This window comes from Lepidochelys olivacea, assembly GCF_965140295.1.
Source record: "Lepidochelys olivacea isolate rLepOli2 genome assembly, chromosome: 3".
Classification (NCBI taxonomy): domain Eukaryota; kingdom Metazoa; phylum Chordata; order Testudines; family Cheloniidae; genus Lepidochelys; species Lepidochelys olivacea.
The window spans coordinates 110,616,716-110,631,674 of record NC_140413.1 but is presented as its reverse complement, the minus strand read 5'-3'; the positions used below and the strand labels follow the sequence as shown (position 1 = coordinate 110,631,674).

The window sequence follows — 14,959 nt, the reverse complement described above, 5'->3', positions numbered from 1 at the left end:
TTTTTCTCTGCCCAGTGCGCAAACTGCATAGGTCAGAAAAAATAGCATGACCTTGTGTATGTGTGGAAGGAAGGCAGAAGCAGCTGACAAAATTAGCAGAATCTACTGACCTTGCAACTGAATTGATTCTCAGCCTTTGTGTTTTTTACCTGTTAGTCCTGCTCCCCTCTCAGGGGAGGAACACACTGAGAGTCTGCTGTGTGTGTAAAAGCATAGCAGCATGGGTATCTGCCTGGCTCTGAAAGTTTCCAAGCCGCAAAGGAGACTGAGACCCTGTAGATGCCGCTGCTACTACTAGATCACGGCTAAAAATCCTAACAGGACTCTAATGCCAGTTCGACAAGACATACCACACTCCTGAATGACATAATTATACCAACCTAGACCCTGGTGTAGGAGTGCTACATCGGCATGAGAGCTTCTCCTGCTGACAAAGCTACTGCCTCTCGGAGAGGTGGATTAAGTATGCCGACGAGAGAAGCTCTCCCATCGGCATAGGAACGCCTTCCTTAAAGCGCTACACCAGTGCAGCTGTAGTGCTGTATGTGAAGACAAACCCTAGGGTCTACTCAGTTTTCTCCTTTGTGCGCGCCTTTCTATTAAGGGCTGGTCTTCACTGACACAATAAGATGGGAGCTAAATAAACTTGAGTTACAGTGCTGGAGCTAGCCTAGCTGGAGTAAGAGTAACTACATTCCAAAACAACACTCCAGTTACACAGAATGGTTTGATTAGCAGCAGCAGTTATTGGATTAGGAGAGTGATTAGATTATCTGATGATGAGATGTTGTAACTCAAACTATTGCATCCTCCCTGCAGTACTAGATTGAGCTTCAACAGCACTCAAACTTCAACCTGCACCCTCTGAGCTCTGGTCTACACTACAGAGTTAGGTTGACGTAAGGCAGTTTACATAGACCTAACTCTGTAAACATCCATATTAGAATGTACCTCCCACTAAAGTAATTTGCCCACTACACCGACTTAACTCCACCACCATGAGAGGCACAGAATCAATGTTGATGTAGTTAGGATGACAGTGTCAGTTGAACACTGCGTTGCTTACACTGACTGTTGCTGACTTTCAGAAGCCGTCCTGCAAAGCCCCACAGTGGCTGTTAAACCAGTGCAAGCTCTCCTGGTGAGGACATGCACCACTGAGACAAGGAGTGAAGTGTGGACATGCAAAAGTGATTTAATTACCGCAATGGCTGTACGTCAACATAACTTAGGTTGACTTAGTTTTGTAGGGTGTGTCCACATTGCAAATAAATAAATAAATAAAAACAGCAGCGAGTCTGACTCTACAGACTTGGACTTGCTGGGGTCATGCTACAGCACTAAAAATAGCCATGTGGACATTCCTGCTGCCCACTGTCCTCTCCAGGTTTCAGAGCCTGAGTGGGAATGGCTACACTGCAATTAAAATCCTGCAGCTGGCCAATGCCAGCTGACTGGGCCTGTGGGACTTAGGGTAAGGGGCTGCTTAACTGCTGTGTAGACATTCGGACTCAGGCTGAAGCCTGGGCTCTAGGGCCCTGTAAGGCGGGGTTTTAACACCCACTTGGGCTAAAACACTCAGGACAGGTCTACACTACAAATTTACCTCAGTATAGCTATGTCGCTCAGGGGTGTGAAAAATCCACTACTATCCTATGGGCCGGATATGTACTACTAGTATTTGTGAAGTAGTAACATAACGCTTTCATAAATCAAAATGTCTGCAACTTTGTTCTTTTGGAAACTTACTTCAACCATGTAAAATGATGAGTCAGCTCTATTTTCCTGTATTTTTTAAGAATATATGAGAACTTCTTGTCCATATTAGTATCTATAGGTTTCTAAGAGATCATAATTTCAGCAATATATAATCCTATTTGAGGTCAGAATAAATTTTATAAAACAATCTTGTTATTTGAATCCCTACTGAATCGTTTGCTTTCCTTTTTAAATCATATATGTTTATTTAGAAAAGTAAACTTGGTAACCACAATGCTATGAATCTTATGGAATCAATATGTTGATACAATCTTACATTGCATAAGTTTAGACTAAATAATTCTTTCCTTACTTCCATATAAATTCCACCAAAAATATCTAAAGAATTAAACTCAGGTATTCAGATAATAATGTATGGTTTCCATACCTTACATCCATTGAAACTGCTCTTGCCAAAGTCTCTACTGCCTCTCCCTAGCCAAAAGTTCAGAACCACTATTCCATCCTCATCCCCCTTGACCTGTCAGCCGTCTTCGATGCATTCAAACCTTCGCTTTCCTTGAAATGTTGTCCTCCTTTGGCTTCCATGATTCTGTTTTCTTCTGGGTCTCCTTCTACCCCTCTAATATCTAATCCTTTGGAGAGTCTGCCTCATCCCACCTCCAGTTTTCTCCAAATTCCTCAGAGCTCTGTCCTTGCTCCCCTTCTCTTCTCTCTTGATACCTTTTCTCTGGGTAATGTCATCTGCAAGACCTTTGTTCACCTACACAGATAGGTGTCATCAAAAATGTATAAAGTACAGTAACTCACTTAAAGTTGTCCCGGTTAACGTTGTTTTGTTGCTGATCAATTAGGGAACATGCTTGCCTGAAGTTGTGCAATGCTCCCTCATAACGTTGTTTGGCAGCCCCCTGCTGTGTCCACTGCTTGCAGGAAGAACAGCCTGTTGCTGGTGGGGGCTTGGAACCAGGGTGGACCGGCAGCCGCCCATCAGCTCCCTGTGCCGCAGTCACCCAGCAGGCTGTCAATTGCCGGCATCCCCCACTGCCATGTGCTGCTCCAGCCCTCTGCCTTGGAGCTGCTCCCCGGAGCCTCCTGCTTAGGGAGCGGCGGGGGAGTGGAAAAGGGGGGGTTCATGTCAGGGTGTCCCACTCCCCCCCGCTTACCCCATTTCCATAGGGGAGGGGGGACATGACAGGGCTCAGGATGGAGTGAGCTTCCTGGCAGCAACTTCTGTCTCAACTTGCTGATCTACTTAAAAAGGCAGTGCACTTAGAGTGGGGTCAGCATACTTAAGGGGGCCTTGTGCATCTCTCTCTCTCTCACACACACACACACACAAAGTGTGTGTCTGTCTGCTATGCTGTCTCCCCTCCCTCCATTCGTGCTGCTTTGTAGAGTGTGAGGCCACATTAACAACAATGGGTTAATCAGCTGATTGCTAGTTCATCATTTTGCAGTAAGGCATTCCCTAGGAAATACCCCACCCTCTGACTTCACCACCTCAACCAAGCTTCACAATCATCACTGTGTACCAGTATTAAACAGTTTGTTTAAAACTTATACTGCGTGTGTGTGTGTGTGTGTGTGGTGAAAAAAATTTCCCTGGGACCTAACCCCCCTATTTACATTAATCCTTTAGGGGAAATCGGATTCGCTTAACATCATTTTGCTTAAAGTTGCATTTTTCAGGAACATAACTACAACATTAAGTGAGGAGTTACTGTACTCTTCATCTTCAAAGCTCTTTGCACAAATTAAGTAGCTATTCCACAAGACAGCCTTATGAGACTGGTAAGTATTAACCTCCTTTTATAGATTGGGAAACTGATGCAGAAAAGTCGACTGATTTGTCCCAGGCCATAGATGGAGCCTACATCAGGAACTAGGAGCATCTTCTGATGTGATCACTGTAATTTATCAGAATTTTTATACAAAAGTGCTATTACCATATAACTCTTTGAAAACCTAAAATGAACTGTTACAAGGAAGACTGGGAAAGAGCCAAGAGAGTGAAAGAGAAATCAGACTTGAAACAGACTGGCATTAATGAGAAATATGGAGTAGTAAAATAGGAATTAAAAAGTGAGTTGCCTTCATTCTGACACTTCTTTCTGGCACAGCAAATAACCCCCTAAGAGAAGAGTTAAATTACATCTGAGTTTTCAGTAGTATGTGAGGCAGAATGTAATCTTTGCCTTAGGTATATTTTATACTGCTCATTTTTATTTACTTTTAATTCCTCTCAAATTACTAATATACTTTTCTTTACTTAAAGTATTTTTGGGAATATTCACCTTGGGCTGTTTTGAAAGAAGCAAAATGAACTTCTGGACCCTGGTGCAACACATTACTCCACTTGTAAAAGGCTCCTGTTCATTTGAGTAATGTGGTCTTGATTTTGCAGCCCTTACTCCTGGGAGTAATACAAGTATGTATTCTCTTTGAATGTAAATCTTCTTCAGAAAAATTGACATGATCACGGTTATCAAAATCAAAAGCCAAATTTATAATTAATTTGCAATCCATTTCTTTCCTCCCACCCTAAGACTTCTCAGTAGCACACAAATAAATCAAGCAAACATACATTTAAAATTACATTATATTGTACTTATATATAGTGCCTTTGAAGCTGAGCACTGGGGAATGCTAACAGAAGGAGAGAGCAATAAAGCAAATTGCATTAAACAGGAACAAATAAATCAACAACGGGCATTTTGGAGTGAGAACAAAATATTAGGTTTACAAGGAGGAAGAGGGGTATCAAATCATTAGAATTAGCAACACTACAATGAGGAAAAGATTCAGGACTTATTAAAATGAACTGAGAGAAGATGATGTTTACAAAGAGCTAAATGTGGATAAAGTCTGGGGTGAAATCCTGTCCCCAATAAATTCATTAGCAAAGCTCCCTCTGATTTACTGCTATTTTTAAATGGCAGTGGCAAAATGATTTGTAAACTGGCTGGGTGAATATGAGTGAAAGAAGCAAAAAGGAAGGCATGGAGAAGTGGGAATAAAAAAAGGGAGGAAATACTGACCAGTTTGGTCGATGGCATTAAATGACGATTTCAAATCAACAACCTCAACAGAAGAAGCTAGTGAAGGGAAAAGAGGCAGCACGTGAGAGTAAGGCAAAGCAAATGCTGTATGATTTTGGGCTGATCTGCAGTTGCTGAAGAGAGACTTTTGGAAGACCAGCAAGGAGAGCACAATAGCAGGGCCTGGAACAACAAACAGGAGGTTGAGGAGTTTAGTAGCATTAAAAGTAAATCTTGCAGATATGTGAAATGTTTAGAAGATTTAACAATCTAAGAGGTAGGGTAAGCAAAGAAATTTCCTGGTCGAAAATAACGTGAGGGTTCCCAGTGCTGACAAGTGGAAGGAATATCATTGAAAAGTAATTTTCTCTTGGTCAGATTTAGCGAAATTTAATTGGCTTGTTTTACCAAAGAGAAAAGAAAATCAAAAGAGAAGCTGAAGGAAATCAATTGTTCTGTAGCATGCACGCACACCCACCAATAAATATGGGGAATGTAGTTGAATGGTTTAATTTAAAGATTGCTAATAAACAAAGATTTACTCTAATTTGTACGTTTACAATATTTATGGCGACAATGAAAGCATAATTCTAAACTAAATGCCCACGAACCTCACTATAATCACAACAAACAGAACCAATCACTGAGCATATGTCAGAAAATAGAAATATTAAATATTTGGCATTTGGAAGAACAAGGTTCAAATCCTGAGTGTTTTGCTCTGTAAATCAGAAGAGGGCTGCAAGTAGTACTGTGGAAAGATACTTCGCCCCAGAGAAAGGGGAAAGCATGCCACACACCTCTGCACTGAAAACCCTCTAGCCAATTAAGGATTGGCACTGATGGAATCGAAAAGGAGACCCATCATGTCATCCTTAACTGGAAGGCAAGTGATCCCAACATTAGGACTTGAGGATGAGTGATAAAATGGAATCCCTTGGTGTTCATTTACAAAGGCAGACATTTGGTGTAAGAGGTGGAAACATCAGTTACTGCACGGGTGATTGTAGAGCAAACCCCCAAGTTGATAGGCTGGGGCTTCAGAGTTGGTTTGTTAAAGAGCACAGGGTATCCAACGCCGAGTTCTGGGAGATTGCATAATGTTGTACGAACGTGTCCACTGACATCCAGGTGACGGCTCTATAAATATCCCTAATTGGCACGTTGTTCAGGAAGGCTACTGAAGTGGAAAGCGACTGGGTAGAATGTGTTTGAGTTCCTGGTGGAAGTTGTAGATTATGTTGCCATTAGCAGAGATGAATGCACTCAGAAATCCATTTTGAGAGTGTGCTTGTGTCAAATATAAAGGGAAGGGTAAACCCCTTTAAAATCCCTCCTGGCCAGAGGAAAAATCCTCTCACCTGCAAAGGATTAAGAAGCTAAAGGTAACCTCGCTGGCACCTGACCAAAATGACCAATGAGGAGACAAGATACTTTCAAAAGCTGGGAGGAGGGAGAGAAGCAAAGGGTCTGTGTCTGTTGGTATGCTGTTTTTGCTGGGGATAGAACAGGAATGGAGTCTTAGAACGTTAGTAAGTAATCTAGCTAGGTATGTGTTAGATTATGATTTCTTTAAATGGCTGAGAAAAGAATTGTGCTGAATAGAATGACTATTTCTGTCTGTGTGTCTTTTTTATAACTTAAGGTTTTGCCTAGAGGGATTCTCTATGTTTTGAATCTAATTATCCTGTAAGGTATCTACCATCCTGATTTTACAGAGGTGATTTCTTTACTCCTATTTACTTCTATTTCTATTAAAAGTCTTCCTGTAAGAAAACTGAATGCTTTTTCATTGTTCTCAGATCCAAGGATTTGGGTCTGTGGTCACCTATGCAAATTGGTGAGGATTTTTACCAAACCTTTCCCAGGAAGTGGGGTGCAAGGGTTGGGAGGATTTTGGGGGGAAAGACGTGTCCAAACTACGTTTCCCAGTAAACCCAGTTAGAGTTTGGTGCTGGCAGTGGATATTCCAAGGACAAAGGATAAAATTAATTTGTACCTTGGGGAAGTTTTAACCTAAGCTGGTAAAAGTAAGCTTAGGCGGTTTTCATGCAGGTCCCCACATATGTACCCTAGAGTTCAGAATGGGGGAGGTACCTTGACAGCTTGGATATGGCAGATCTCTTGATCTTTCTGCAACACACAGAAATAGTCATGATGCCTTTCTAAATGATTTAGTTCTTTCGAGATAGATGTTAGAAGAGCGCTGGCCTTCCAAGGTGTGCAATGTGGCTTCTTGCTTATTTTCATGCGGCATGGGGAAGAAGGACGGAAGGTGAATAGGTTGGAACTTTGGGTAGGAACTTTGGACATGGTCTTTAAGTGACGTTACCTTGGAAGAAAAGTGTGTACGAGGGTACATCATGATGGCCCCTATTTCCCCTACCCATTGAGCAGATGTGATGGCTACGAGAAGGGCTGTCTTCATGGATAGGTGTATATAGCAACAAGTTGCCGTGGGTTCAAACAGGGAGCTGGTGAGGTAGCATAAGAATAGGCTGAGATCCCAAGATATGGTGAAATCTCGGACTTCTGGGTAAAAGTTTTGAAAGTCCCTGAGGAATTGTTAGGTTATTGGGTGAGTAAATACCAAATGACTCACAATGGAATGTTGTAATGGTGGCAAGATGTACTTTAATGGAGCTTGTGACCTTTTGAGCTCTAGGATGTAATCCAATATGAATGGTAAAGGAGCAGTCAGCGCTGAGACATGTATGTTGTCGCACCAAGTCTGGAACCTTTTCTCTTTGTGAAGGTACATATAGCGTGTAGTTAAGTGTCTGCTATTTAAAAGGATCTCCTTTAGCCCTTCAGAACAGGTCATCTCAGGGGCTTGGAACCATGGAGGAGCCATGTCTTCAGATGCAGAAGTTCCAGTTTCAGATGGTGAATTTGGCCTGTGTCCTGAGGAGAGGAGGTATGGAGCTGGTGGAAGGGTTATCAGTGGACAAATGTGCAAGAGGTAAGGAAACGATATTTTTCGGGGCCATGTTGGGGCTATTAAGGTGGCTCTGGCCCATTCCACTTTCATCTTGTGTAGCACTTTGAATAGTAACTCTTAGAGATTGATGTGCAACATTGACTCTAATGGGGGGGCCACTTGCCCTGTGCTGTATGGTTCTGTAGGTATGCCCCTCAGATGAATAGGGAGATGTTGGTTGTCAGTATCAGGGAAGGTGATGGCTGGAGGAAGGGGACTCCTGTGTAGACATTGCGGGGTTTCATCCACTAGTCTAATAAGTCCTTGACTTTGAGTGGTATCGAGAAAGATTTATTCAGACTGTGTCTGAGTGATAAGTAAACTGTATGGAGCCAGACCTGGAGGCAGCACATCTGTAACTTGACATGTTTTACCACAAATGTGGTTGCTGACATACGACTGAGCAATCTTAAACAAGTTCTGGCTGACAGCTGCGGACTGGTTCGTACGGTTGTAATTAGACTATCATGGCAAATCTGTGGGTTGGTAAGGCGGCTTTGATCACCACTACCAGTGCAAGTGGGGCCCAATAAATATCAGTAGTTGTACTGGTGTCAATGTTGATTTTAATGTGTTTATTTCAAGGCCTAGTCTTGAGAAAAGGTCCATTCTTCTTCAAATGTCTTCAAGCGTGTCAGCTCGAGAGGGAGCTTTGATTAGACAATTGTCTAGGTATGGGGATTTTATAATTCCTTGTTTAAAGAGGTGTGCTGCTACCACTGTTAAAACCTTGGAGAACACTCTGGGTGCTGTGGAAAGGCCAAAGGGCACTTTGTACTGATAATGTTCCGACCCCAGGGCAAATCTTAGGAATTTCCTATGAGAAGGCTGTATGGTGATATGGAAATATGTGCCTTGGAGGTCGAGGGCTGAGAACCAGTCCCCCTGTTCCACTGCTGGGATTATTGTTGATAACATGACCATCCTGAACAGTGGTTGTTTCACGAACTTGAGGTTTCTCAAATCTAGGATCAATCTCCACCTGCCATTTTTCTTTTGCGTTATGATGTGTTTGGAATAAAATCCTTTCCCTCTGTGTCAAAATGGGACTGCTTCTATGGCACCCAACCATAGCAGGTGATTTATTTAGTTTCGCAGATGGTGCTTATGGGAAGAGTTCCTGAAGAGGGAGCAGGTAGGGAGCTGGGTAGGCAGAAGGGAGAGGAACAGAATCGAGTACCCATTGCTGATGATTTCCAACACCCACTTGTCAGAGGTGATCTTCTGCCACATTGGGTAGAAGTGGGTCATATGGTTACCAAATTAATGGAGTATCTTCAGTGGTTGCAGCATGTGATCCAGGGGGAAGCATCTCAGGGCCTCAACCAAATTTTCAAAACTGTTGATTTGAGGTGGATGGGTGAGGTGTGGATGACTATGTTGAGGTCTGTCTACTCTTGGGACATAGTACTTCTTTGCGGGGACATAGTACTTCTTGTCCGCTTGCTTACACATAGGAGGTATCAATGCTGGGGTATGCCAGATCACCTTGGCTGAGTCCAATAAGGCCTCATTGACCGGGAGTGCGATTTTAGTCTATGTGGAAGTCTGCAATATATCCAGCAGCTTGTGCTGTAATTCTTGCACTTCCTCCAAGGGGATTTGGCGAGAGTCTGCTATTCTACAAACCAGTTCTTGAAATAGTTTAAAATCATTACCAGATGTTGGAGGTGGTGGTATAATTGCCTTATCTGGCGAGGACAAGGAGATGTTGGTTCTACCTCAGGTTTGGGAGGCCTGCATACAGATGAATATGGAGAGTGCCGGTGTCGATCCTTCTGATTAATGGGCGGTTTGTGAAAGTGTTGCCTCTACATAGCACAAGTGTCCCAATAGGGCTAGTGTGGAGAGATAGGCATGTAGGGTGGCATCCACGGAGTGCGTGTACCAAGATCCTGGGTTGGTTCTGGACTCCTGATACCGAGGGCGCGTATAAGGTTCGCATTGTGCAGTCCCCTGGCACATGGGGGGAATGCATGGTGTAAACCTCTTCATCTTCTTCCTCCTCCTCACTGGAGAAGGGGGAGGAGGGCCTACATGGTGAAGGAGATTGGTGCAGTATGGAGGAGTGGCAATTCTGGGGTGTCAGAGACAATCAGGTCTCTCAGGAATGGAATTCTTGTTGTACCAACAACAGCAGCATCAGGGCTAAGGGTCCCAGCAGACGCACCTTGCAGTGCTGAAGCCCCGAGCCCCGGCAGGCGTACCCAGCTCTCGAACTTCTGAAGACTGTTGTATGTGGCTCGGAGGGTCAGTAAGTTTGGCCGCCCCGATCTAGGCACTGGTGAGGACAATGCTGATGGTGCCAAACTTAGTCTACATTCTCCCAATTCACCAGTAGGTGGCACCAAAAGGTGGTGCCAAAGCACTTGGTCCCACATGTTTAGTCGGAGCAGCCAGTGCCAACTGTGCAGCTTTGGGCCTGTCTTTGCTAGTACTATCTTCCGTGGTCCTGCCCTCTTAGGGTTCTTGGACTTATCAGTAGTGACTGTACCGGAAGTCCCCAGGTAGTCACTAGAGCAGAGTCTGACTGTGGAAGATGTTGAGGCTACTGACCTTGTGGTGGGACCCTTTTTCCTGGGATGGCTCCTTGAGAGGCGAGCTCAAGGTCCATTTCTTGCCATCTTTGTGAGAGTCTTTTCTTTTTACTGTGCACATCGAGCGCGGGGCGGCAGATGACAGTGCCGGCAGTGACCGCTGTGAAGGAGAGATATTGGGGCCACAGTCTGAGTCTGACCGCAGTGCACACGCCATCATTAACATTTTTAATTACAGCTCCTGTTTTTTTCAGGTCCAAGTCTTGAAGTTGAGGTAGTCAGTGCACATCTGTGGTATATGCCCCTCTCCCAAGCAACGAATGCACCGTGAGTGCCTGCTGCTTATGGGGATGGCCTCATGGTAAGATTAGCACCTCTTAAACCTGGGGGATCCAGTCCTAACCCCGTGTAAGGAAGAAAATAGAAAAAAAATACTATCCTAGCCTAAGGAGTAACAGAGAGGAAGTTTTTTTAAAAAGGCAGGGCAGGAAAATGTAAGAAATGGAAATAACTATCAACTATAAACCTTTAACAGAAACTGTTACATTGCTAAAGGCAGTAAAGATTCTCTCATCAAGGTCTCTGCTAGAGATTCCATCCCACATCAAGGGCAATTGAGAAGGAACTGAGGGCAGTTGGACTGCACAGCGTTATACAGTTGCCACTCGCATGTGCAGCCCATGTTGCATCCCTGGTGTGTAGGATTAAAGTGCACCTAAAGTGGAGCATCCATAGGGACACTACTTGAGGAAGAAAAGAGAAATACCACATGCATAAGCCTTTTAGAGTTGATCAAAAGAGATCCTCTTCATTCCACGTCCTAAGTAGGGACAAGTCAAATATGTTGGAGGAAGAGAATCAGCAAAAAGATCTTTTTCGATTTTCATAGAAGAGACAGCAATTGCTCTGTTTGATGTAATACTGAAGTAATATACAGTACCTATTAAATATAGGAACATAAGTGTTGCCATAGAGGATCAAATCACTGGGTGCATCTCATCTAGGTTTCTCCCTCTGGCAGTAACCAATGGACAATGCTACAGAGGAAGGTGAAACACCACATCCAAATAGTTCACACTTGGGTAGGTGCAATGACATACATGTGGGATGAGAAGACAGGATGTTAACTAAAGGATCTCTTCCTCCCAGCAAAGATAAACGTTAGAAAATAGTGGTTCAACCTACAACTCAAAATTATTTATACATACATATACACATCATACATACACACAAGAAATCTGTTCATTTCATTTTGTTGGGTGGTGTGAGAAAATGCTCAGAATCAAATCTAAAACCAGACATTGTTCTTGGACATCGTATTTCAGCTGACAGCGTCAAATTCTGCTGTGCCTGGGACTCCTATTTAACCCAAACAGCAGTATACTAGGGAACTTTTACTGCACAGCAGCTGTGTCCACCCACACAGTGCATGGCAACAGGGTCCACACGGACAGTTAGTGCACGGCTTGCTGGAGTGCTGCAGGTTTACACCGAACCTTGCCTCATACTAACTGTTCATCTAAACATACCCTCAGAAGCTGCACATCTGCATTTAAAAACAGTATTTGGCCCACAATGGGGTTTTGTTGTCATTTTAAATAGATTATTTAAATTCTGGAAAATGAACAATTGTGTAACAATTGGTAAGGATGCTCCAAAACCGCATCTCTATAAAGATATACTTGGTGTGTTCCATAATCTATACCTAGCTTCACCCTCTCCCATAATGTGAAAGAGTTACTCCTTAAGCAGAGGATAGGGAATATGGAGTCTTGATGTTTTCTCCTTCATGTTGCCACTATCTCACTAGTACCTAGGATGAGTCACTTAACTTCTTTGTTCCTCAGTTTTCCTATCTTTGGGTAGAACACCCATTTTTGTGAAGCATTTAAGATCTTTAAATGTTATATTAAAGGTTTGCTTTCCATGTAGTACTAGCATACAGTATGTGCTAAAGTTCATTTGAAGACAGTTAACACCTGTTTGACAGACTTTAAAATATATATTTATCTGCTCCAGTCTTTTATTGTCTATCTGATCTTAAAAAACCCTCTGTTTGATCACCATAAAGTATTCACATAAGTTGCTCCTGCAACAGCATGATTATTTTATTTCTATTTCTTTTTTTGGCCAGGTGGTGCGGGCAGAGAAGATGAACTGTTATGAAACAAAGATCCTGTATTTAAGGAAATACCTTTATTAAAAATGAATGCATGAAGAGATACATAGGGTACCAAAAAAGATTTTTTTTTAATTTTCCTATTAGGAGTTAGCAGCTCTAAGCCCCTCAAAAAACCTTACTAAGGCAGAGCATCTTTCTATTGGTCAAAAAATTGAATGTGAAAAATATTTACATCCCCACTAAACAGTCATAGAAAAGAAACCAGTGTGTTATTGTGCAGAACTACTCAATTTGACAAGTTATATACATTATGATTAAAGTTATAATGCTCACTACCAGGATACATTTGGTTTAATAAGTATATTTACTGTACTTTGAGGCTTTTGTATGTGTATATTTTAATGTACACCAAGATATTTTAGGATTCACTAAACAACACAGAAAAGCTAGATGACAAAATGTGAGGCCTAACTAGTTTTCTTTTTGTGCTTGTAAGCAGTTCTGAGTCTTTGAAAACAAAACTATCCACTAAACAGAAAAAAACAATACTGGCCATTTAACAGTATGTGGAGAACCTTTAAGATAATTCTACTAAATTTAGAGTCAACATTGTTTTACAGTTCTTGCTTAGTTCTTATTTTTATAGGGTCTTGATCAGTTCTGCTCACAGAATGATAGACTTACCTGTTAGAAGATGAAGAACACCAGGAAATGGATCAAGTTTTTCTTCAGTAAAAATATATAAATCAGAAACCATTCTGATGTAATTTTAAATAGAGTTTCTAAATTACTCTGATCTGGTAAGAAAATGTGGCCATGGTTTAAAAAGGTACACTTCTCAAGATTTATCATTAGGGGAAATTCAAATCTATTTCTGCTTATTCCTTTATTTTAATATATTTATTTTCTAAATGCAGCCAACTCACTTTACAGTGGTCATACTGTTGCTGTAAAGTTGAAACATCCCCTCCAATGGGCATCTGCTTTTTCAGCTCTTCATCTTTCACATTCAGCCATTTGATTAGCTCTTCCAGTGATGTCAGCAGCCTGTTCCATTTTTCTGCACTTGCCTCCAAGTGGGCCCTGCAAAAAGATAAAACAGTGTCCTACTCAGAGGCTTGCCCTATATCCAAAATCTACTACATTTTATTTGAAGAAACTTGTCCCTGTTAGAACAGGAACACGTCCCTAACACCTACATGCAAAATAACTGCTTGAATGTGCATTAAAAGTCACCACTTTAAATCATTTTGCACTGCAAAAGCAAATTAGTCTGAGAGAGAACAGAATGTGGACGAATGTCTGTCTGATGTGTGAATCTGCCTCAAACAATGCAGAGTGCATATCTGAGAGGGATGAAAGAAAATCCCCACTCTCTGTTATGAATCTGAACTTGTAGTGTACAAATTACATACATCTAATCTTTGCACCAAAATACACTATTTCTGAACTTTTGAGGCAAACTTAAATCTTTGATGCCAAGAGCCCAAATCTCCAAGGCTGAAAGAAATGATGTACACCAGCAATCAGCAATCATCAGAACTAAGTAATTATGAATGGCTGAAAAGTAGGGCTGTTAAGCAATTAAAAAAATTAACCATGATTAATCGTGCTGTTAAACAATAATAGAATACCATTTATATAAATATTTTGGATGTTTTCCACATTTTCAAATATATTGATTTCAATTACAGAATTACACACTTTATATTTTTAATATCAATATTTACACTGTAAAAATAAAAAATAGTATTTTTCAATTCACTTAAGTACTGTAGTGCAATCTCTTTATAATGAAAGTTGAACTTACAAATGTAGAATTATGTACAAAAAATTACTCCATTCAAAAATAAAACAATGTACAACTTTAGAGCCTACAAGTCCACATGCACTTACTTCTTGATTCTTGAGCCAGTTACTCACACAAACAAGTCTGTTTACATTTGCAGGAGATAATGCTGCCTGCTTCTTGTTTACAATGTCACCTGAAATTGAGAACAGGCATTCACATGGCACCGTTGTAGCCAGCGTTGCAAGACATTTACATGCCAGATGCACTAAAGATTCATATGTCCCTTCATGCTTTAATCATCATTTGTGAGGACATGCGTCCATGCTGATCTGTTCTCTCTTTTAAGGTCAGGCTTGACAAAGCCCTGGCTGGGATGATTTAACTGGGAATTGGTCCTGCTTTGAGCAGGGGGTTGGACTAGATGACCTTCTGGGGTCCCTTCCAACCCTGATATTCTATGATTCTATGATGATGGGTTCTGCTCAATAACGATCCAAATCAGTGCAGACCGACGCATGTTCACTTTCATCATCTGAGTTAGATGCCACCAGCAGAAGGCTGATTTTCTTTTTTGGTGGTTTGGGTTCTGTAGTTTCTGCATCATAGCGTTGCTCTTTTAAAATTTCTGAAAGCATGCTCCACACCCCGTCCCACTCAGATTTTGGAAGGCACTTCAGATTCTTAAACCTTGGGGTGAGTGCTGTAGCTATTTTTAGAAATCTCACATTGGTACCTTCAAATCTGCAGTGAAAGTGTTCTTAAAACGAA

The 14,959-nt window shown here is 41.8% G+C and overlaps 1 protein-coding gene across 3 annotated transcripts in view; it reads right to left on the bottom strand.

Moving 5' to 3' along the window:
* Window positions 1-14,959, bottom strand: part of UTRN (utrophin) — a 583,727-nt gene that overhangs the window by 184,753 nt on the left and 384,015 nt on the right. For all 3 annotated transcript variants that reach the window (XM_084623224.1, XM_084623225.1, XM_084623226.1), the window contains one exon: window positions 13,326-13,482. In XM_084623224.1, the coding sequence (XP_084479350.1) occupies window positions 13,326-13,482 (157 nt within the window). The remainder of the gene's footprint in view (window positions 1-13,325; window positions 13,483-14,959) is intronic.